The 24,250-nt window shown below is 43.3% G+C and overlaps 1 protein-coding gene across 1 annotated transcript in view; it reads left to right on the top strand.

Annotated features, from left to right (window-relative positions):
* LOC126267726 (methyl farnesoate epoxidase-like) overlaps positions 1 to 24,250 on the top strand; it is a 65,328-nt gene that overhangs the window by 3,621 nt on the left and 37,457 nt on the right. The window contains exon 2 of the mRNA XM_049973028.1: positions 11,725 to 11,912. Within this exon, the coding sequence (XP_049828985.1) occupies positions 11,725 to 11,912 (188 nt within the window). The remainder of the gene's footprint in view (positions 1 to 11,724; positions 11,913 to 24,250) is intronic.

Below are 24,250 nucleotides of genomic sequence, written 5' to 3'. Positions count from 1 at the left end.
TTTCCAACCGATTTCTCATACACAAACAGCAGTTGAACGGCGTTGCCTGGTGAGATGTTTTTGTGACGCCTCGTCTAAGGAGGATAAGGGTCGGATTAGAGCCTATCGCGATTACGGTTTATCGTATCGCGACATTGCTGCTCGCGTTGGTCGAGATCCAATGACAGCAGGATATGGAATCGGTGGGTTCAGGAGGGTAATACGGAATGCCGTGCTGGATCCCAACGGCCTCGTATCACTACCAGTCTAGATGACGGGCATCTTATCCGCATGGATGTAACGGATCGTGCAGCCACGTCTCGATCCCTTTGTCAACAGATGGGGACGTTTGCAAGACAACAAACATCTGCACAAACAGTTCGACGACGTTTGCACTAGCATGGACTGTCAGCTCGGAGACCATGGCTGCTGTTACCCTTGACGCTGCATCACATACAGGAGTGCCTGCGATTGTGTAGTCAACAATGAACCTGGGTGCACGAATGGCAAAACGTCATTTTTTCCAATGAATCGAGGTTCTGTTTACAGCATCATGATGGTCGCATCCATGTTTGGCGACGTCGCTGTGAACTGACATTGGAAGCGTGTATTCGTCATCGCCATACTGGCGTATCACCCGACGTGATGGTATGGGGTGTCATTGGTGACACGTCTCGGTCCCCCTATGTACGTATTGACGACACTTTGAACAGTGGACGTTACATTTCAGATGTGTTCCGACCCGTGGCTCTACCCTTCATTAGATCCCCGCGAAACCCTATATTTCAGCAGTATAATGCAACACCGCATGTTGCAGTTCCTGTACGGGTCTTTCTGGATACAGAAAATGTTCGACTGCTGCCCTGGCCAGCACATTCTCCAGATTTCTCACGAATTGAAAACGTCTGGCCAATGGTGGCCGAGCAACTGGCTCGTCACAACACGCCAGTCACTACTGTTGATGGACTGTGGTATCGTGTTGAAGCTGCATGAGCAGCTGTACCATCCGGCCGGAGTGGCTGTGTGGTTCTAGGCGCTACAGTCTGGAACCGAGTGACCGCTACGGTTGCAGGTTCGAATCCTGCCTCTGGCATGGATGTGTGTGATGTCCTTAGGGTAGTTAGGTTTAATTAGTTCTAAGTTCTAGGCGACTGATGACCTCAGAATTTAAGTCCCATAGTGCTCAGAGCCGTTTGAACCATTTTTTGTATCATGTCTGAAGGTCACCAACGTGCTTGCAGCCCTTCTGCACACACTTCGTAATGGAGACAGCACGGGATTGCACTGCGGAAGCACATATATGCTGGCCCTGCACTCCACCCTCGTCTAGTTACAGCGGAACTGGCAAGGTGTGAGTGGAAACTGCGCTGCATTGTAGCCCCCTGCCTATCTTCCGGCAGCTCCTCAGACGTATAAAAAACAAGAGCCTCAGTGTCCATATGTCCAACAACAGATCAGAATATGTGATGGATGTAATACTGCTACTTTTGTAAATGTTGCAATTACGCAGTGCCAAAACAAAGAAAATTTCACGGTTAATTATGACAGTCATCATTGCTGCTAGCCCAACACAAATGTAGTATTTTAACACAAACAGTACAAATTATTGAATGAATCGCTGTTCATAAATATTTCATAGTCCTTTTAATTGCAAGTGCCACTCATGCGTCTTGTGCCCGTACGAAATGCAAAATGCACACTGTCGACCTCCCATACCTCTTATTTCTTCTCCACTTGCACTGCATATTATTTACAACATCGTGAGTGATTAACTGACAATGTGTCATTTCAGCTCTGCTTGTTCCATTTCACACCGATTCACGCCTACTTGACCGATCCCACTCCTGTCACTGCATTTCTTTCTAAGCTTCTTTCCGTAAGTCGGCGAGTCGTAAAAAGTCCACACAGGACACGATGGCCGATGCGCAATGACCAGCTTTCGTGCAAAGCGCTGGACGAGTTTATTTTTTGTTGGAAAAGGGAGGAAGACGCTGTCTTGTCACCTATGTCCAGTCTGTGATTACAGAATAGATTTTACAGGAACTATTCGGTAAAAAATTTCATTTTTGCTTTACTTGTAGCTTTATATGTCGGGCTTATTATGATGTGGCCATAGTTATTCTGATATTTCCTTGGATGTAAGACAGTGCGCGAAATTCGAAAAACTTAGCAATGAAAATCGCGGTAGGGGACGCTATGATTTGGCGTTTGGTGCACATTACATAATATGTTTCTGCATAAGAAATGTAGCAGAATTATTGAACTTTTCTTCAGATTAAGATGGAGGTATCCGTCTGTCACCTATCCCGAGAAAATTGATCTGACGTAGCACACTAATTTGCGATCCCGCTGTGCGAGCGCGAGCGCCAGCGCCAGAGACAAATATCCACAATATTCCTTGTATCTCATGACGGGTTGAATATCGGAATGAGATTTTAGCTGAAATGGTTCCAGTGGCTCTAAGCACTATAAGACTTAACATCTGACGTCATCAGTCCCCTGGATTTAGAACTACATAAACCTAACTAACCTAAGGCCATCACGCACATCCATGTCCGAGGCAGGATACGAACCTGCGACCGTAGCCGCAGCGCGGTTCCGGACTGAAGCGCCTAGAACCGCTCGGCCACAGAAAACAAAAAGACACAGAAAAATGACACAGATCAGTGTGTAGTGCATCCCTACAAGTTTCGATTTTGAATACGTGCCACGGTGTCGTTACAGAGCTCGCAACTACGTCGCAGGCGTTTCACAACATGTAGACGAATCAACCACTCTGTATTGTCGCATGGAATTGGTCTGCGCCTACAGACAGGTAACCAGTGTACAGGTTTTAAGGGCAACATGATGTCTTGGCACATTCCTAGTAGCAGCATCAGTGACTTCAGTTAACTGCATGCACATATTGCCGTTTGACATGCTGCAAATGGCACCTATATTAAACACTTCAAATGTGAGTTAAGAACTTAGAGAGATGCTATGTCCACTGATAGGCGACTGTTTTTTGTATGTTTTCTGGTTTCTACACAGTCTTCTTGTGAAATTCAGGAGGTAAAGTACGCACAGGAGATGGTGGCCGATGCACAGCGGCGAATATTAGACGAAGAGCCACGTAAGTTCCTCCTTTCGTTCTGGACGGAAGGCCGCCACTGTTTGCCTGCACGCGGACATTTGGCGACACGCTGCACTGATGTAATCGAAGCACATGCCCTGCGATTTTTCTGAAACGATTTTACAGAAACCAATCTGTAAAAGAATTCATTTTTGTGTCATGTCACTTAAAGCTTAATATGTCAGCTTCTTGATGAAGTTCACATCATTTTGTTATTGGTCACATTTTTTATGTAATATATGCATTTAAATAAGACACTGCAAGAAATTCCAAAAAGTTTGAAATTAAAAATAGGGATCCATATTTATTTGCGGTTGGTGCATATTACACCATATGTTGCTGGTTATGAAATATAGGTAACATATTCAATTTTTATTTAGAATTGAGTCACTAATGTAGACAAAATTGATATTATGTAGCACACTCCTTTGTGACCTCCTGCACCAGCCACAATGCCGGAATGAAATATTTATAACATTCCTCAAGACATATGAATAGTTTGAGATCTCAAAACGAGATATTGGCAAATGATAGTACACAAAAAGGAAAGTATTTTGTGATATGGTTAATATGTGAAACCTCATTACTAACTATGTTATTCAACTAACTATAGACTGTTTAGACGAAACAGTTTAATTTTTAAGGGCCATTGATAGCTAGTGAAATGAGAATTGCTATGGGTTTTGGAACAACATAAGTGAAGACGTTCCGCGTTTAGTTTTGTACCAAGGATGCACTTTTTCATAAGCTATTGACGATCTTTGACCTTAGTTCCTGAATTAACTTAATAAATCATTGTGTAACGAATCTGATGCAGCTTCATCTGCACAACACTTTACTGAAGTGACGTTTGTAAACTCCGCTGTGTTTTGGCGAAAGAAGCAAATTTTAAAATGGCAAAAAGAGGAATGTTGGTGTACTGAAATTTTGCCACTCACGGTGCTTCTCTTAAAGTTACAAATGGTTGACATGCCAGGTGAAAATAAATCGCTGCTTTCGCTGCGTATTAAGCCGAATTCTTTTTCGTTGTTACCCAAGCCAGAGGTGACAGTAGATATTTTTGGATGGTCACCATGCAAGAGTAGGTGTGGTAGGGCTTAACACAATATTTACTAAAATACAAGTGGAGGTTTCAGTTTAGAATGAATTTCCCCTCTACCACACAACATTTCCCCTACTGTGCATTGATGGCCAACCCACAAGCCCCACCACTACCACTCCCCACTCTTTGCCCAGCTGACTGCGCGTCTACCAGCCACGTTATTCTGCATGAACTCTACTTATGAACAACACTGTGTAAACTACCTAGTGGTACTACAGGAAAACTGTGCTGTTGTACAAATAGAAGTTTCGGTCTTAGCAAATTGTAGCACAGTTGTGGAAGACCTACAAAAGATCGGAATTTGTTGCACAGAATCAGAATGGTACCTTGAAAGGGCACAGTTGTTCCCTCCCCCCCACCTTACTCACTATTCAAGTTTGTGCTCTGGCTCTAATAACATCATCGATAGTAAATCAAACTCAAATCGACCTTCTCACAATCGAAAATGATTTTATGTCCCACTTGTCTTGAATTTTGTTGATATTGTAATCTGTTTCGGTACTTTAAGTCAATTTGGATCAGAATTTCGTTCCCATTATTCCACTTTACAATCTTGTATTTCTCCAAAGTACGAAATTCTATATAGGTATTTGTTTTCTTCCATTAAAAAACAGATAGTAAAAATTGCTTCCCTACTAGCTTTTTTGCAGCTAAACGGATATTTGAGCAATATCTCTTCCTTTTTTTGCTTTCTGTTCATCCCTATTCTGTTCTAGTCAACAAGTTTAGAGAATTACATGTCATGTTTTGCGTGTGGAAATTCGATTTCCATTTTTTTGTTTGAGACTGTTCCCTTACCTCCAAAAAACAGCTTCATCGCCCACACTTGTCCTGAATATGAACCGCTACCGATCTCTCGCACTTCCATTCTTATGAGTACCATTTCAACATCCATCCCGTGTCGACACATTACTGTGACACATAAATCTCTCCTTCCACACTTCAGTATAACATACAATTGTCTCCCCTGACCTCACCGTGGAAAGGATTGTTTAGTAACTCCACTTCAATGACGTTGTTGTCGGTAACATTATCATTACTATTACGCAGTGAAGGTAATGACTGTCTCTTGCCGATCATATACTGTACATACGACTAGAAACTCTTGGAATTTTCGACAGCTTTCCGAAATAAAGTTTTGCTGTGGAAACTGTTGAAAGCATCTCGCACTGAAAGTGGGATCTAGTATTTGAACTCTGCAAACAGTCCCCAGTCTTGGAGACTGTGCGTTTTTTTTAAAATCAGGCATATTTTTTAAGTTGTTTCTACAACAGTGTCTTTACGTTTTTTTGTGTAACACAAGGGATCTGTTCCATATGTTATCAATTTACTTGATATAAAATTCTCAACTGTTGTCAATAATATTTCTTTGAAGCTAAACCATATTTGGTTGACACATACATAGTATCGAAATAGCGGCGACTGTTTCTGCGGAAGGCCTCAAGCAAATTTTTATCTTTGTTTAATAGATATATTTTGCTCTTACTTTTGGTAGTTTTGTATGGTTCAATATTCAGTCTCGCTACTTTGACCTTGTGCTCAGTAATTCATTTAACTGACATGAGGTTCTCCGTTTCTTCACGACTGTAAACTGCTAACAGGTTTTGTATGTCATTGCAACTATTTGCAATTTACTGTTGTAGCCATTTTTTGTGTAGTGGACACCCAATTTATTAATAGATCACGAGTTCACTAATCAAAGGAGGTGTCTACACCAGTGGAGACTGTGTAGCGTGGACTGGGAGTTTTAAATTTTAGTGCAGCTCAGAAAATTTAAAACAGGGACACAGCATCAAAGGCAGCAGGTCAAACACAAGACATCGATTAGAACTAGAGAAGTTCTGTATCGCAGTTGTAAATTGTTGGAGCTCTGTTGGAGCTCTAATCGCTCATAGAAAGCACTGAAAAGAAATCTCTTAAAGCTGGCTGAGGCTAGAGACGACTGAAGTATTTCCCAGAGACCTATTGGTGTTCAGGAAGGACAGACTCAACTCCCTGACTCAGACAATATATTCCATGAAAATGTTAAAGGGAAATTTGAGCTACGGTACCTGACTCATGTAATTGTAGTTGGTGGGGACTTCAATCTATCCTCGATACGTTAGAGAAATCATATATTGAAAGCGATAGTAGGCAAAGTCTTCCTAGTTTAATAAAAGTGAAATTTTTTGAACTTCTTTTAGAACTTGTAAAAATTCTCTAAAATATAAATTACGCAAGTTATTTATCTACAAAAGTAGGTCAAGGAAGATAAACCCTTCCTCTACCAGCCAGTGCAATTGTAACATTATCATAAACAGTGAATGAGAAAATGTATGTAAAGTTGACAAATTTCGCATTGTGAGTATATATGGTAATATCTCCTATTAAAAATGAAACTCGCTATGCAAATGGAATTCTTTTTCTTTCAAAATAAGTTCTAAGTACTTATTCCTCTGTAAAAATCTCATTCCACTGCTAAATACTAAAATAAGAAACAGTATACAATATTCACAATTAATAAAATATTCCGCTCTATTATGTCGTGGTCTAAGGGATTTCCTTCAAACCCAGCATAAGAGCCCGGAATATTTTTTAATTGTGACAGTTCCGGCTGTGAAAGTTTACATTTTACAAAGTTACAGTATTTCCATCTAAGGTGAGCCTTGAGACCTTTAAAAACTTCTCTCTAGGTAGACCTACTGTATTGTTCTAGTTTCAACCAAATTGTTCTATCTGTTAAAATGCGTGGAAAACCAAGAAAATATAAAATTTATGTTATTTTTGTTTGTTAAGTGAATTTTTTAATTCTATTATTTACATACAATTTCATTTTTCATGAAAAAAGTTGGACAAAATACCACGTAATTTTATATTGATGTGTTAGAGATAGGACACTGTTTAACTTTGTAAGTAGTAGGTTACATTTGAGAGAAACTCAACAGTAAGTACTTACATTTTAAGAAATTTTTCTTAAAAGGCATTGAAAATTGATGAAAATGGTCAAAATGTTTGTGTATACAACTGAAAAGGATAATAAAAAGTTGTGAGTGGATGAAAGAAAAATTGCACAGCGGACCTGCTTTCGACTGCTGGTGACAGAATCAATTTAAACTGACATGTCCATCACTAAAATGGTGTCAGATGCAATGTTTGCACCAAGCTTTGGGTCACATGAGATGTGTTATCTATTTAATAGTCAAAACTCACAAATGTCCAAATATATGACAACAGAAGCCAAAACATTCCAGTAAACATGAATCCACAAACGAGTCTTCTGTGATACACTTGAGCATGTGTGGTTACAAGCCACCACAGACTTTAATAAGAGATTTTATCCTAGTTATAACATCGGAAGTTCACTGAGGCTTTTTGCAGATGATGCTGTGGTGTATCGAGAGGTTGCAACAATGGAAAATTGTACTGAAATGCAGGAGGATCTGCAGCGAATTGACGCATGGTGCACGGAATGGCAATTGAATCTCAATGTAGCGAAGTGTAATGTGATGCGAATACATAGAAAGATAGGTCCCTTATCATTTAGCTACAAAATAGCAGGTCAGCAACTGGAAGCAGCTAATTCCATAAATTATCTGGGAGTACGCATTAGGAGTGATTTAAAATGGAATGATCATATAAAGTTGATCGTCGGTAAAGCAGATGCCAGACTGAGATTCATTGGAAGAATCCTAAGGAAATGCAATCCGACAACAAAGGAAGTAGGTTACAGTACGCTTGTTCGCCCAATGCTTGAATACTGCTCAGCAGTGTGGGATCCGCACCAGGTAGGGTTGATAGAAGAGATAGAGAAGATCCAACGGAGAGCAGAGCGCTTCGTTACAGGATCATTTAGTAATTGCGAAAGCGTTACGGAGATGATAGATAAACTCCAGTGGAAGACTCTGCAGGAGAGACGCTCAGTAGCTCGGTACGGGCTTTTGTTGAAGTTTCGAGAACATACCTTCACCGAAGAGTCAAGCAGTATATTGCTCCCTCCTACGTATATCTCGCGAAGAGACCATGAGGATAAAATCAGAGAGATTAGAGCCCACACAGAAGCATACCGACAATCCTTCTTTCCACGTACAATACGAGACTGGAATAGAAGGGAGAACCGATAGAGGTACTCAGGGTACCCTCCGCCACACACCGTCAGGTGGCTTGCGGAGTACGGATGTAGATGTAGATGTAGATGTAGAACTTATTTGAAATGTAAACTATTTTATTGAGTCCCCTTTCTAACTGGGACGAAATTTCGACTTGGGTAAAACTTAAGACCGAATTCAGTGGTGGCTTAGCTGATAAAAATACATTTGTAAATATGCTGCAAATGGTTCGTTTACGGATCCATGTTTTTGCTTCGATTATTAAACTCTTCAATAAACCATTATACGAATGATAGCCCATATGAAAAGCACCTTCATTGAAATGCTTTCAGTAATAACTCTTATATAAACTGAAAGTATGTTTTCGCACTACCATTGTTCATTAAGTATTAGTCTATAAACAAATGGTCGTAGTTGATGTTAATGATAGCGATCAAAGATACCTGTACTTTTCCACAGAAATCACCAAAGTTTAGAGCTTGTACCTTCCTTTTATAGACAGTCACTGAAAGGGAATACCGACTTGTAACGTCTGGAGCTTTCCTTTTCCTCAGTTTGTTCACAGTATTAAATTAAAAAAACTGAATTCAGCTTCTTCTGATTCTCACTTACTGTAATAGAAACTGATGCAACAACTCCGTTTTCTTTTTTTTAAATTGAGTGATATTAACCTACAAGATGCAAACTCAAGTAAATTAGTTCACATTCCCTGAATGATTGGACGTGCTTCACTCTCGTCTCCTAAATATCTTTTCTCTGCTTGTAAGGACCGCAAAGGATCATAACACAGAGCTGCAAATGTAACACAGTATAAGCGTTCCAAAGAAATCATTCTACTTTCGATCATTTTTGGGGTACCCGTGACTGAAATGTGAGGTGAGATAAAAGGTTTCCAAAGATATGGTCATCTTACACGCAGCTCGTAGAGGGAGAGGGACCTATAGTTAAGGTACACTCCAAGACACAGTGTAGCTTGGCAGTTTTCTCTCTCTCTCTCTCTCTCTCTCTCTCTCTCTCACACACACACACACACCCACGCACACACACACACACACACACACACACACACAATGCATTGTCAAAGGTGAAATAAACTAAAGACAAGTGAATAGAAAATGCTATGGACAGCAATGGATTGAAACCCAGGCCAGCTAATTTTCAATTGCAATCTGACATTTATCCACTGAGTCAAAGAACCATTTACAGAATTGGGTCTCTGTAAGTCAATTTTTGTAAAAGGTGATTGAGGGACAGCTGCTGTTCAACAAGTAACGTAAAATTAAAAACACCTTCCGCTGTCTATAATTTGAATATTATTTGTTTATGCGACCAGTTTCGGCGTTTCACTGCGCCATCTTCAGGGCCCCTGACCAACGAGGCGGAGGAATCCAGCGTCTTGTACAGTTGAAATGGGGCCCACGTTAAGTAAATGATATCGTAGTGTGACGCGCCATAATGTGTGTTTAAGTAATGATAAATTAAGATATTTTATCCATTTTGGATCTTATGAAATCCACGACTGTTAACGATAATCGGTGAATGACGCAACTAGTCACAAATACTTTTTGAATGTTTTATTTTAGTGTCATAACCGGTTTCGGCAATTATGTTCATCTTCCAATGGCTAACATTTTTTGTTAAATAGATGCGTTGTTCAACAGCATGTCGTATGTTCCACAATACGTTCCAGCAGATGGCGGTTCGTTTTGTTGTGGTTCACGTGATTTTCTAATTCGATCCTCAGCAGGCATTTTAAGAATATTACGAAGTGTTGCCACAGTATCTTATTTACAATATGTGTGCTGCGGTGGAATTCAAGAACGTATACATCGAGCTAGAAAACCACGTGGACCACAACGAAACGAACAGCCATCTGCTGAAGCGTATTGTGGAGCAGATAAGATGTTGACCAAAACATCTATGTAACGAGAAATATTAGCCATCTGAAGATGAGCATGGTACCATAAAACAGGTTATGTCAGTAAAATAAAACATTCAAAAACTACTTGTGGTTGACTGTGTCATTCACCGACTACAAGATAAATTATTTTTATTCTTTGGTTGTAGTGGGTTCAAATCTGTTGAACGCATACAGAAATCTTTAATCACCTCACTGTAAGTTATTCATAATAAAGATTAAATAATGATGATTTCGACTGACGTTTGGAAATTATTTGTAATCTGATGTAGGGCGTGAAAGTAAGTTTAAATCATGCTACCATAAATCTAGACCATGATCTGATGCATATTCATAGACCAGAGTTCGTTAAACTGTGTAGGTACAAAAAACACCATTGAAGTAATTACTCACGAAATATTTCTGAAATAATAAAACAGAGGCGATTTGTTTTCAGCTTGCTACGTAATGATGTACTCGGCTTATGTACCCCGACGCGGACACACAGAATCAAATTATTAAAATCTTTGCAACATATATGCAGAGTTTTACCATGTTTCGAATATCCACTGTTAATCTTTAGAAGAACTCGAATCCCTGGGCTGTATTTAATAAAAATCTTATTACACGCCTGAATGGCAGACAACAATCAAATTAATTTAAACACTGTTATGTTGGTTTAGCATACTATTTCTATATAAGGAAAGGCTTTTGTAACTAACAAGACCTAATATATTTGCAAACGGACTTAGCATTATGATATATTACAGACCACCATAAGAGGCAGTTGAGAGTTGCATGCATTCAGTCCAATATATATATATATATATATATATATATATATATATATATATATATATATATATATATATATATATATATATATATATAATAAGGAACACTCATGATTATGTCCACATCCAACAAAAGACAACGCCTTTCATTTTTTGATAACGTCTTTATCATCTCCGAGAGACTGTTCGTCCCCTGCTTACTGATAGCTCTTTGAGCTCACAGCACTGTACATTCAGTATAATTATGCCGTTATTTTATTTATTGCATTCCAGGAGACGGTACAAAAGACTTCTGGTTTTAATAACGCAATCCCTTCGTTCATCTATTGAAGATTGCTAATCAAACGTTCAACCCGAACTGTAGGGATCTCTGAGTTGAAACCAGAAGTCTACGAATGCCAGTTACTTAATGGTGGCCCCTGTTTCGATTGAACCTGAAGCTGATTCTACCTACACATTGGTCATGGGGCCTGACGATGGCGTAGTGAAACGCCGAAACACGTGGCATAAATGCATTATATTCAAATCATAGACGATCGAAGGCATTTATAATTTTGCATTTTACAGCCATAATTAGTGAACACTAGTAATAAATTACAAGTATGGCTAGAAAATGACATATTAAGCTATGAGAGGACTATCAATACAGGAGCACATGCTCTGTTAAGCTCTGCAAATAAAACGTGAACACAGTATTGTTTGTTATTGGTGGTGAGTACACCGTAGACTGAGGTCTGGCCGTTGTGTCTGAGCAGGCTACCGCTTCCCTCGCGGCGACCAGCAGCTGCACACGCTGATCGACGTGCAGGACGAGCGTTCGCGCGCCTTCGACATGACTGGAGGCAAGCTCAGCACCATGCCGTGGCTGCGCTTCATCCAGCCCGAGGCAACGGGCTACAACGCTATCAACAAGTTCAACGAGATAACAAGCGCCTTTTTTATGGTAAGTGCTGGTATGGTTGTCAAGTCGTGAAGCATGCGCTCAGTGGATAAGGATAAAACTTTGTGGTTAATTGAGTAAAGAACCCGTAGCGCTTGAAAATTTGCCTGATGGCGAGGTAAAGCTAGTCGCCTGACTTGAAACACACTCCCCCAGGAATTGAATATCTCCGCATCACTCGCAAGGATGGGAGAATGCATAAGAATCTATTTGGCCCTGTCTCTAATGACAATTCATAAGTTGATCCCCATTGCATAACTTACAACATATATTATAACTTACAATATATATTGAATAATCTCCCCGAAAAATGTGGTTAAGTACGGGAAAACAGAAGTTGTTCTATAAATTGCTGAAATGAAAGCGAAATTTAGTATAACAATGAGATTTATTGATTTAATGCACAAATGAACCAAATCCTCAGATACTATAATAATGCATGGCCATTCAAGTTAATAAGAAGTGCAACAAGTTTCCATGAATAATTAGATGGAAAAGTTGAAATGGGTGGCTATCAAATGTTTGTAGGTCCCTTTCCCCCACTGTGAGTGGGCTGACTATCCTAACAAATTGCTAATTCCTTAGCACGTGGTACAGTGACTAAGTAACAATGTTCAGCTATAAAATCCCACATGCAATCTAGATGCGCTGTGTACACTATGTGTGCAGAACCGGTGCTGAGGGGTGTAGTGTCTTGCGGTCGGCAGGTAAGAACTAACGATGAATTTTGAACACACACATTAGTTTACCAAAAACACGCCTTCATGGCGTGCACTAATTTCCAAACGCAAGAACAACAAGAAGCACAAAAATTCACGATAAAGTACAACCAGATAAGAGTATGAGATAACGCGGAGTGGCTGCGTGGTTTGAGTCCTCCCTCAGGTATGGGTGTGTGTGTTGTTCTTAGCGTAAGAAAGTTAATAAGCGTATAAATGCAGGGACCGATCACCTCAGCAGTTTCGTCCCTTAGGTATGCACATACATTTGAACATTTGAACAACGGGAAGAAAATAATAACCAAAATACTACTCTACACAAGTATGAAGATACAACTATCTACTGCAAGCTACGGCGAATGTCAATTATACTAGAGCTGTCATAAGTATTGGCTTGAGCTGTCCTAGATGTAGGTACACACTGCCGGTCTGACTGCTGGCGTGCTTATAACGCCCATTCGGCGGAGAGCTACACGTAGTCACATTAGTTCCAATTGGTGGATCACTGTCACATGGCTTTTCAAGAAGTAGCTCCGTGATTATTCGGAAAGTCTGTTGGTGTTTACATCCACTGTCGATGTTTTGATCTGAGCTCTGGAAGGGAGGTCAGCCGTCCACCTTGCTTATCTGTTGTCTGGGCCCTCTAACTGATAAGGGGTCGCTATGACGTTTCTACCCCTGGAAAAAGAATGCACAGCACTACAAACGTCCAGAGGAGTAGGGGCATCCAGATCGACGTCCATAGCAGGTGCAGGAGGGGGCAATGCAGCAGTGGCAACTGGCGGCTGAGGGAGCAGCTGAGGCAGAGGCAGAAGCGGATGTTCCATCACAGGGTGGCCGGCGACAGGCAATGGCAGCTCCCGGGGCATCATGGACCACCAGACGGGGGCAGAGCTGGTTGAGGTGCCAGCGGGTAGTAAAACCTTTGGCCCACCTTAGGAACGCCATCCACAGAGCTTGGTGATGACAGCAGGCTCCCAGAGCGCCTGTGGATAAGATCCGCCTCCAAATCTCCTACCTGACGTGGAAGGAATGCGCCGAAGTACGACCGGGAGGCTGAGAAGTCTCAGGAACAAGGGCAGATAAGGGAGAGTGGAATGGTGGTCCGTCAAGTGTCTCTGCTGGACTTTTAACGACATGAGGGTCAGCATGGCATGTAGCCAAAAAAAGAAGCATGCCCTCCTCCAGTGGGTGATGGCTCAGCAGCTTATGATGCTGGTTCTTGAACGCCCACACAAAGCATTCTGCATGGCTGTTTTACACAGGGTTAAATGGGGAAGTGCGGACAAGGGAAATCCCATTGGCAGCACAGAATTGCTGAAACTCGGTCGAAATAAAGTGTGGACCATTACCCATAACGATCGTTTTGGGGAGTCCCTTGGCAGCAGAGAGGCACCAGAGAATTTTGATAGTCTTAGCGGAAGTGGTGTTCATCATGCAGGATATGAAAGGGTATCCCAGCCTGTAGTTAATCAGGATGAGTCACTAGGAACCATGAAACAGCCTTGCAAAATCCAAGTTGAGACATTCCCATGGAGCAGCTGATCAAGCCACGAAAAATATTGGGGTGTGGATGCTGCCTAACGGGTTGGCACATGGTGCAGGCCGACACGAGGGAGGCAATGTCTTTATCTCATGTGGGCCAATAAAGGTGGCGGCAGACCAGCTGTTTGGTGAGGACGATTCCCCACTGATCAGGGTGGAAGAGGTCGAGTAGACGGCGGCCCAATGCATGCAGTACGACCACCCTGGGACGTCTGAGTCACTACCAAGCGTATGTCGCTACTGCGGAAAAAGAGACTGTGCCAATGATCCCAAAAATGCTGGACTGCCGCATCGCACATGCCACTCAGAGGTGCGAAAGACGATATCAAAGACGAACATCGCCTGGAAGGGCGCCCAACGCTGAAAGGATGCGCTGTCTGGGTGGGCACTGTGGCACTCGGATGAAACAAAGAAACCAAAGGTTTATGGTCGGTCTGCAGAGTGAAATGATGACCATACACGAAATAGTAGAATTTCTTCAGGGTGAAGACCAGCTCCAAAGCTTCCTTTTCAGTTTAACTATCTTTGGTCCGATGTGAAAGATACCAGCCTCTCAACGTCAGTGAGTACTTGAGAGGGGAGAGCACCCAGGCCATCGGTGGCGACGATGAGGGGCAGGGAAGGGTCGTAAGTGGCCAGACATGGAGGGCTGGAGAGAGGTGACTTGACACTTGTGAAAGCCTGCTCTCATGCTGCATCCCAAACCCAACGCACACCCTCGTGGAACAATCCGGACAGGGGCGCCGAAATCTGGGCGGTGTTGGGTATAAAACTCCGGTAATAGTTAATTTGACCGAGAACGGATTGCAGTTGCTTCACGTTGGTGGGAAGAGGCAGGTTTTGAATCACCTTGACATGCTCCTTAGAGGCATGTAGGCTACAGGCATCAATCGTGAACCCGAGATGACTGACCTCGCACACAAAAAAGTCACACTTCCCTTTATGGCAATGCAAGTTAGCCTCAGAAAAAGTCTGAAACAGCGTACCCAGCTTGTACACGAGGTCCAGTGCGGACGAGCCACCGACAGTGACATCGTCCAGATAATTTGTTTCACCATGCACCGGACATTTGAGGTGTTCCAAATAACGTTAAAAATGGCGGGGACACTGACAGTGCCAAACGAGAGGCGGTTGTACCAGAAAAGGCCACACTGATATTGATGACTAGGATCTGCTGTGACTCTTCGTCCAACAGCAGCCGCAAATAAGCATCGGGCAAATCAGTTTTGACGTAAACGGTGGAGCCCACAAGAGGTGCGAGTATGTCATCCACCGCTGGGATTGGATATGAATCGATGACTACCTGAGAATTTACCGTGACCTTAAAATCGCCACAGATACGTAAAGCACCATTCAGCTTCTCGATTAACACGATAGACGTCGCCCAGTGGTTGTGCGCGACGGCAGAAAGAATGCCATCGTCGTGTAAGCAGCGAAGTTTCACCTGCAGCCTGTCTCGGAGAGGAAATGGAACCAGATAGGCCTTAAAACGAGGCACATCAGAGGGAAGAAGTTGAACACTTGCAGTGAAACCCTTAATGCCTGGTGCGGAGGATGAAAACAACGTTTCGTATTTGCTGAGCAATTGGAAAGGAGGGTATCGAAGGATGGTATTCCAACCGCTGTACCTCATGCTTCACTGACAAACACAGACGAGCAAAAATGTCCACACCCAGAAGGATAGCAGCGGCGGAGGAGCCGACCACAAAAAACTGATCAGTGAAGGAACGACCATAGGAGGTTTGTGTCGAAAAAACGCCGTCGGCTGATATATAGTGATTCCTGAAACTACGCAAGGCGCAAGTGTACGGAGACTAAGCTGGCGAGCCCAAGCATTGGTATGGGGCACCACCCACAATAGAAACAAAAGATGCGATGTGAATCTGGAAGACCACAGGAATATGCGCTGCCTCCAAGGTAAGGAGGAATCGAGCTCCCGACTGGGGAATGGTGGAGAATACTTGTCCGTCAATGAAATGCACGGCTTCCAGGTCCAGCGCTGATGACTCGTGACGAGTCTGTGCGTCGGCGGGAACCGTGGCATCGACGCGAAGTTTCTACAAAGCCTGAGACACAACGGCGATGGGGCCTGTTCGGCTGCGACCGTGCACCTTGCTCACTGGTGGGGGCAGTCCGACCGATGGTGAGCTCGGACACAGTCCGGACATGATGGAAAACAGGCGAAAGGCTTTCTGTCACCGGATGTACCAACAGACTGACGAAACTCCTTCTCAGCGCTAGGCAACTGGCTAGCCGCGAAAACAATCCGAATAAGACGCGGCGGTTGTAACCAGTGAGACTGTTCAAATGCACGAATGATCGGCAGACAGGTGTTGAGGAACAGGCCCTGTAACTTCAAAATATCAGCCCAAAGACCCTCCTCTGGTGCGTGAAACACCACCATATCACGAATCAACGAAGAGGTATAAGACTGCTTGCATTCAAAGTTTGAGCACTGGAATTTGCAATCGCAGGAGAGACCCTGGAACGTCCTAATCCATTCCCGATATGTCTGATCTGGGAACTTTCGACAAGGAAAGAAAGACTGATGGGCGGAAAACGTGTATTTGTGCGTCAAAGTACTAAAAAAGGCAGCCCTTATACGGGTAAAGGAGAGATCTCGAGGAGACTGCCCAGGGTTCAGTTGTTGAATTAAACAATACATCTGTGAACAGATGTTGCTAAATACAAAAGCTCAACTTCGATTTTCGTCGTGGATTCCACGTACAAGTAAATGTTGTTCCAACGGTTCGAAATAAGTTGACCATGATTCGACAGACCTATAGAAAGCCGGAAACGTCGGTGGAGCCACATGAAAAGTGTTCATATTACCCGTGACGGAATCAACTCTATAAGCTACCTCTTGCAACGCTGGGGAATGTGGGCGGTGGTCTGACCTTGTGAGCGCTGCCTGAATCTCTCGTAGTTTCCATCAAGCACTGCAGAAATTCCTCTAAGGAGGTCAATTCTTCCGAAAATGAAACTTTTATCCAGGTCGCCAATAATTGTAGTGTCCTTTGGTCGGCAGGAAAGAACTAACGATCAAGTCTGAACATACTTAATTTTAACAAAAATACGCGTTCTTGGCGCGCACTAATTTTCAAACGCAAGAACAACAATAAGCACATCAATTCTTGTGGTGACCCAAGCCAGATAAGAGTGCAAGACAATGAAAATAATAACCAAAATACAACTCCACACAATTACAAAGACACAACTTTCTACTGCACGCTGTAGCGAACGTCTACTATGCTAGACCCGGCTTAGGTATTGGCCTGAGCTGCCCTTGCTGTAGGTACATACTGCCAATCTGACTCTACTGGCGTCCTTATAACGCCGATTCAGCAGAGTGCTACACGTAGTCACATTAGTTACAGTTGGTGGATCTCTTGTCACATGGCTTTCCCCGAAGTAGTTCCGTGTTTATGCGGAACGTCTGTTGGTGTTTACAAACATTACCGATATTTTCATCTGAGCCCTGGAAGACAGGGCTTGTCTGTTGTGTGGGCCCTCAGACTGATAGGGGGCCGCTATGACAGGGGGGCATCAAATTAACTGTCTGAGTTCCTACTTTGCCAGAGCTGCAAAACACTTTACCAGACCCTGTCCTCGATTTCTCGAGTCGACTATCAGCGATGCGCTGCACCGCTGGCCGCATTCAGGACTGCTGAACACACCAAATAGTTGTGGGCATGCCCGATGTTCTGATAAGTCGACTAAGTCGTGCTGGCAGGTTCCACGCAATCCTCACCGCCTTCCCACAGGTAGAGAGTGCGCCCCTGGGGCTCGATATTCCTGGAACCCAGCCGACTTGGCCTAACACAACACATCTGTCTCACTCTCTTCTCCCGCACTGAATGTCCACCAACAGATCTTGGAAAATAGCGGATGTAGAAGAGGAAACTCAAAACAATATTCGGTGAAAGTAAAAGCAAGTGTGATAACATTAAGAGTGAAACGGGAATTCCGCGGTTAAATGCAGAAGAGGGAGTGGATACGTGGGAAGAGTACTATAAGTGGGTATAAGAAGAAACAGGAGACAGGAGTCAATTTAGAAACAATGGAGGATCAGGTATTAGAATCAGAATTTAAGAGAGCTTTGGAGGACTGAAGATTAAACAAGGCAGAAGGAATAGACAACATTCCCTGAGAGTTTCTCAAATCATTGGGGAAAATGGCAACAAACCGACCATTCAAGTTGGTGTGTAGAATGTATGAGTCTGGCGACATAGCATCTGACTTTTGAAAAAATATCATCCACACAGTTCCGAAGACCACCAGAGCTACATGTGACAGAATTATCGCACAATCAGCTTAACAGCTCATACATTCAAGTTGCAGACAAGAATAACGTGCAGAAGAATGGAAAAAAAAGTTGAAGATTTGTTAAGTGACAATCACTTTGACTTTAGGGAAGATAAAGGCACCATAGAGGCAATTCTGACATTGCGGCCGATAACAGAAGCAAGACTAAAGAAAAATCAGGACACGTTTATAGGATGTGTTGACCTGGAAAAGGCATTAGACAATGTAAAATGATGCAAGATGATCGAAATTCGGAGAAAAATACGGGTAAACTATAGGGATAGACGAGTAATATGCAATATGTAGAAGAGCCAAGATGCAATATTAGGGGTGGAGGACCAAGATTTAAAAGGGTGTAAGACAGGGAGGTAGTCTTTCGCCCTGATGGGAAGTAACAGAAATGAGAACGACGAAAATTTAACATCAGAAATGATGGACACGACGAAGATGAAGTTAAAGAATTCCGCTACCTAAACAGCAAAATAACCAGTGATGGACGGAACAAGGAGAATATCAAAAGCAGACTAGCACTGGCAAAGATGTCATTCCTGGCCAAGAGAAGTCAAGTAGTATCTAACATAGGGCGTAATTTGTAGAGGAAATTTCTGAGAATGTAAAACGAAACTTCCTGGCAAATTAAAACTGTGTGCCCGACCAAGACTCGAACTCGGGACCTTTACCTTTGGCTATCAAGTGCTCTACCATCTGAGCTACCGAAGAACGAATCACGCCCCGTCCTCACAGCTGCACTTCTGCCAGTATCTCGTCTCCTACCTTCCAAACTTTGCAGAACTAGCACTCCTGAAAGAAAGGATACTGCGGAGACATGGCTTAGCCACAGCCTGGGGGATGTTTCCAGAATGAGATTTTCACTCTGCAGCGGAGTGTGCGCTGATATCAAAATTTCCTGGCAGATTAAAACTGTGTGCCGGACCGAGACTCGAAATCGGGACCTTTGCCTTTCGCGGCAACTGCTCTGTAGCTAAGCCATGTTTCCGCAATATCCTTTCTTTCAGGAGTGCTAGTTCTGCAAGGTTCGGAGGAGAGCTTCTGTAAAGTTTGGAAGGTAGGGGACGAGGTACTGGCAGAAGTAAAGATGTGAGGACGGGTCGTGAGTCGTGCTTGGGTAGCTCAGTTGGTAGAGCAGTTGCCCGCGAAAGGCAAAGGTCTCCAGTTCGAGTCTTGGTCCGGCACACAGTTTTAATTTGCCAGGAAGTTCCAGTATGGAACTCAACTCTCAAATCGTGTTTCGTCAGAGTAGCTGTTGCCTGCCATATTCTCCCTAATTTTCTCGTCTTCTAAGTATATCATTTAAATCCACCTGATTTTGACGAGTGAGAAATGATACTCGCCAAGTCACCGGCCCCTGTTGATTCTCTTGAAGTTCCATTACGTTCCGACTGAACTATTCCGTTAGTCAGAAGGCTGTCTAGTCTTCTACCCATCACTGACTAAGTACAGAGCTGTCACAGTGAGAAAAATACCACACTAACATACAGAACGAAAGTCGTAACCATTCAGAGAATACGTGGAGTGTACTAAGAAATTCAGAGGAATAAGAGCTACAATTCGTCTATACGGAATGATCGTTTCTAAACATCCCACTGTAGGTGCCCTAATCTCATTTATCGAACTGTGTGTGAAATCTTATGGGACTTAACTGCTGGGTCATCAGTCCCTAAGCTTACACACTATTTAACCTAAATGATCCTAAGGACAAACACACACACCCATGCCCGAGGGAGGACTCGAACCTCCACCGGGACCAGCGGCACAGTCCACGACTGCAGCGCCTCAGACCCCTCGGCTAATCCAGCGCGGCAATCTCCTTTATCGTATTCCTATGATTACTCTTCTGGAAATACGGCACTGCCTGAGAAATTCACCCTTTTTCAAATGAAGCATACATCCATAATAGGACTTAAATAATTTCACAGTGCATCAAATACACTGTCCATGAATCATCCACGTCGTCACAACAGCCTCACACCCATAATTCAGAACTACTGCAAGAGTAGGGCGAGATTCGGGAGTTCATCACAGCATTGTTCACTTCTTACCCCCACACGCTGTTCGATAGTGGACCGACCATGATGCTGTATTCCTTTCAGAGCAGAGTATATCCATATGAGTAGTAGACATATGCGTATTTATCCAAAGTAAGCGTATTTATTTAGAAGAAAACCCAGTGCTTCCAAGGTTATTCAACTATCGTACATCGAGAGCCAATAAGCCAACAAGTACGAAGCAAATCAAATCAATGTCAGTGTTTCCTCCAGCAACAGCAGGCCCCCATGGGGCTCATCACTCTTTGATGAGTTCGTGCTTGGCTACCACAGTGTCCCAGTCGTTGCAGCACCCTCTCCCTTTCAGTGCTGCTTGTCTATCATCCTGCTATCCTTTTTCCCTTTCCTTGGGGAACATGTCTGGGATAGTTTTGGGAACGTGTTCTGAAGACAGGCGATCTTTTACAGAAGCTCGAAATTTAGCGCGGTCATATCTACATGACAGCAATGGAAATACTATCGACTAACGCGCTGCCAAATGAGACTTACTAAACACATACTTCAGACATTCCTTCACCAAGGAAGACGAAATAAATATTCTAGAATTGGAATCAAGAACAGCTGCCAACATGAGTAGGTACGAAGTAGATATGCTTTGAGTAGAGTGGCAACTTAAATTACTAAATAAAAGTAAGTCTTCCGGTCCAGACTGTATACCAATTAGGTTCCTTTCAGAGCATGCTGATCAATAGCTCACCACTTAACTATCACAAACAACTGTCCTTCCTGTGCTTCAGCGTTTGAGTTTTCTCTTCGTTTCTTCTTCCTCCTTGTGCCCTCCTGTAGGCCGACCCATGCGTCTAACGGTAACAGGTGAGCGGTTAATGCGTAATTCTCAGCCCTGTTTCGATAGATATGATTCGCACGTACCTCCTGGCACAGGTCAGGGCCACGGAGGGGTGAGTTCCTGGGCTGTTACCTTCCCAAATTGCCAACTGGTCCCTCTGTCACCACAGGTGGGTGAGGCCCCCTCTGGTAGGAGCGTGCCATTGGAGAAACTGGCAGTAATGGGTTTTTTTTCTTGCAATGAGCCATCTTAGTTCACGTCTACTAAACGTAAATGAAATGAGTCTAACGGTTCCAAGACTTCAACAGGAAAAGTAGGGGCCAATATGAAAATTTTTACCGAGGGACAATCAGAAACAGAAATTTTGTCTTTTGTTTTCTCAGTAAGTATGAAGCAATAACCTTCCTTGAGTTTTGTGTGCCTATAAATCGATGGAGTGACATCTTAATAGGTAGACTAAATTTACATCTACATCTATCTGCATAGTTCGCCAGCCAGTGTACGGTTCATGGCCGAGAGTAGCCTGTACCACTACTAGTTATTCCCTTTCCTATACCACTCGCAAATAGAGTGAAGGGGAATAAAAAGAGAGCTAATTTCTCTATTCTCACTTCATGGACCTTATGTTGTGGCAGTGGAATCCTTCGGAAGTCAGCTTCAAATGTAGGTTCCTAACAGCGTTTCTAGAAAGAACATCGCCGTCCCTCCAGGGATTCCCGTTTGAGTTCTCAAAACAGCAAACCAGCAGACAAGTTTTTTGTTATTGTTCGCTGGGTCTGCCTTTCCGACATAAATACTCCTCACAACGTTTCGGTTTTCAGGGTGGGAGGAGGGTAACCATATGTTCAAAATCTTGGTATTTAATGACATATCAGCTAGGAGCGGTACAGCCCTGACTTGCGGACAGAGGTTCGCGACCCCGTGGCGGTAGTGGCAGTGTTCGCATGCGAATCGGTGGTGGTTGCAGGGATGGGGATGTAGGTGGCAAAGGGTTGGAGAAGAGAGTGAAACATTCTTCTGTCTCTATAAACTGATAGGTCTCAGCAGGACTAGATCGGGAGTAGTACACCGTGACTTACTTCCAGCAGCATGAGAAGGCAGGAAGGCAGCTGACAGACAGAACGTAAAAAGCATTGGATATCTTCAGCTATTTGATGACAGTTGCCACCCTTTTAGGTATCGGAGGAAATGAGTAACTAGCCTATGGGAAACCTCTAGAGACGTCACAGAAGCATCTCTAATGTGTAGCTGGGGAGAGTAATCCTACTGCAAGAAAGAAGTTACACACCAAGCAAAGGGAGTCTCATGATTAATTTAATCTATTAGTCAATTAATTTCATATCAACAAAATTGCAGCAGCTAGGTGGAAGTCAAAAATACCACATATTCGATTCTCTAGTTGGAGCGCTATAATCAGACGTTTTTCCGTTGCGCGAAATCTTTGAAAGAAATTTCAGTTTCCTACCTACACAGGGAACATGGCCATCGTAAGACAATCAGCTCTATTATCGAATTTACTTATTAAAAATGATGCATACTAAAAAGGAATCTACATTCAGCCTGAGAAATTCGAGATGTGTGGACAACAACTTCTCGGATTTGGTAAAGTGGATTTTTTGAACTGGGGAGACTATGTCGAGTGTGGAACTGAAGTTAGAACTGTATGCCCAACCTCCCCTGCAAATCTCTTAGTGTGCTGGGGGTTAGCAACGCCCGTCCATGGCCAGTCCTGATCAGAAACCAATGATTAGCCTGTACAGAGCTGTTGAGTACAAAGAAAGGCCCGAGTTAGTTGGTTCTCGCCCACAGCTGTAGTGACAGACCAGTGACATAGACAGCGCCCTCTTAGTGGCTGAATAGCAAAATAACCAGTATCCTGGTTGATTGGCAACAGATGTGAACAAGGGTGTAGCGTGTATTCGCTGATTATTCTGTGGAAATTTGAGAAGCTTCAACATGGGGAGTGTTTGCACTGGACGATTGTCTCTGGAGCCTCTGAGTGACTGGTACGGCCAGCATTTGGATACCAGGAGGCAGGCGCGCAACTGTCGGCGTGCCTGGCACACATACCAGTCTATAGTCCTGCCCGGCCTAGGTGGCTGCAGCTCCCAGCACTCCTGCCGTTGGCGGGCGGCACGCTCTTCGTGATCGCTAGTGTGTGCGATCGTAAGGTTTTTTGCCAGATATATTTAGCGTAGGGTGGAAACGTTTCCGTGGTGGCTAGTAGGGCAGCGGCTGAAGAAAGGTGCTTGTGTTCTCAAACATCACTATAATCCATTTGTAATTACTGTATTTGCAACATGTACCTGTGTGATTCTCAAATGTTAAAAATAAGTTTTATTATGAAGAAGAATCACTATAGTTGGTGGTGAGTGTTATAAGCAATCTGTTTCGTTAACACTCCATGCGACAGCGCCTCCAATATAATTTGGAACTGATCAGATGGAACAGAGCGAGCTTAGTTCTACAGTTTCCTGATTCAGCATCAGGCAGTAGGAACACAGTATTCTGAGGAGGAATGGAAACCTCGGCCTGCATAGTTGGAAACTTTGGTTCATGAGGGTGTTCACTGTTCACCACGAGAGAGAGAGAGAGAGAGAGAGAGAGAGAGAGAGAGAGAGAGAGAGAGAGACAGGAAGAGTGTTTAGAATTCCCTGGTCAATGAAATGCCACCGTCCTGGCTGCAAAAACAATTGAAGCTTCCTCAGATGGGCAGGTATGTGTCCAACAAAAGAAAGGGTTTAAATGTCTCTGAGCACTATGGGACTTAATTGCTTAGTTGCTTAGTTGCTTAGTTCATCAGACCCCTATAACTTAGAACTACTTAAACCTAACTAACCTAAGGCCATCACGCACAACCATGCCTGAGGCAGGATTTGAAACTGCGACCATAGCGGTAGCGCGGCTCTAAACTGTAGC

The sequence above is a fragment of the Schistocerca gregaria genome, chromosome 4 (genome assembly GCF_023897955.1).
Source record: "Schistocerca gregaria isolate iqSchGreg1 chromosome 4, iqSchGreg1.2, whole genome shotgun sequence".
Taxonomy (NCBI): Eukaryota; Metazoa; Arthropoda; class Insecta; order Orthoptera; family Acrididae; genus Schistocerca; species Schistocerca gregaria.
Note: the sequence above shows the minus strand (reverse complement) of the source record. Positions and strands in the feature narration are given on the sequence as shown.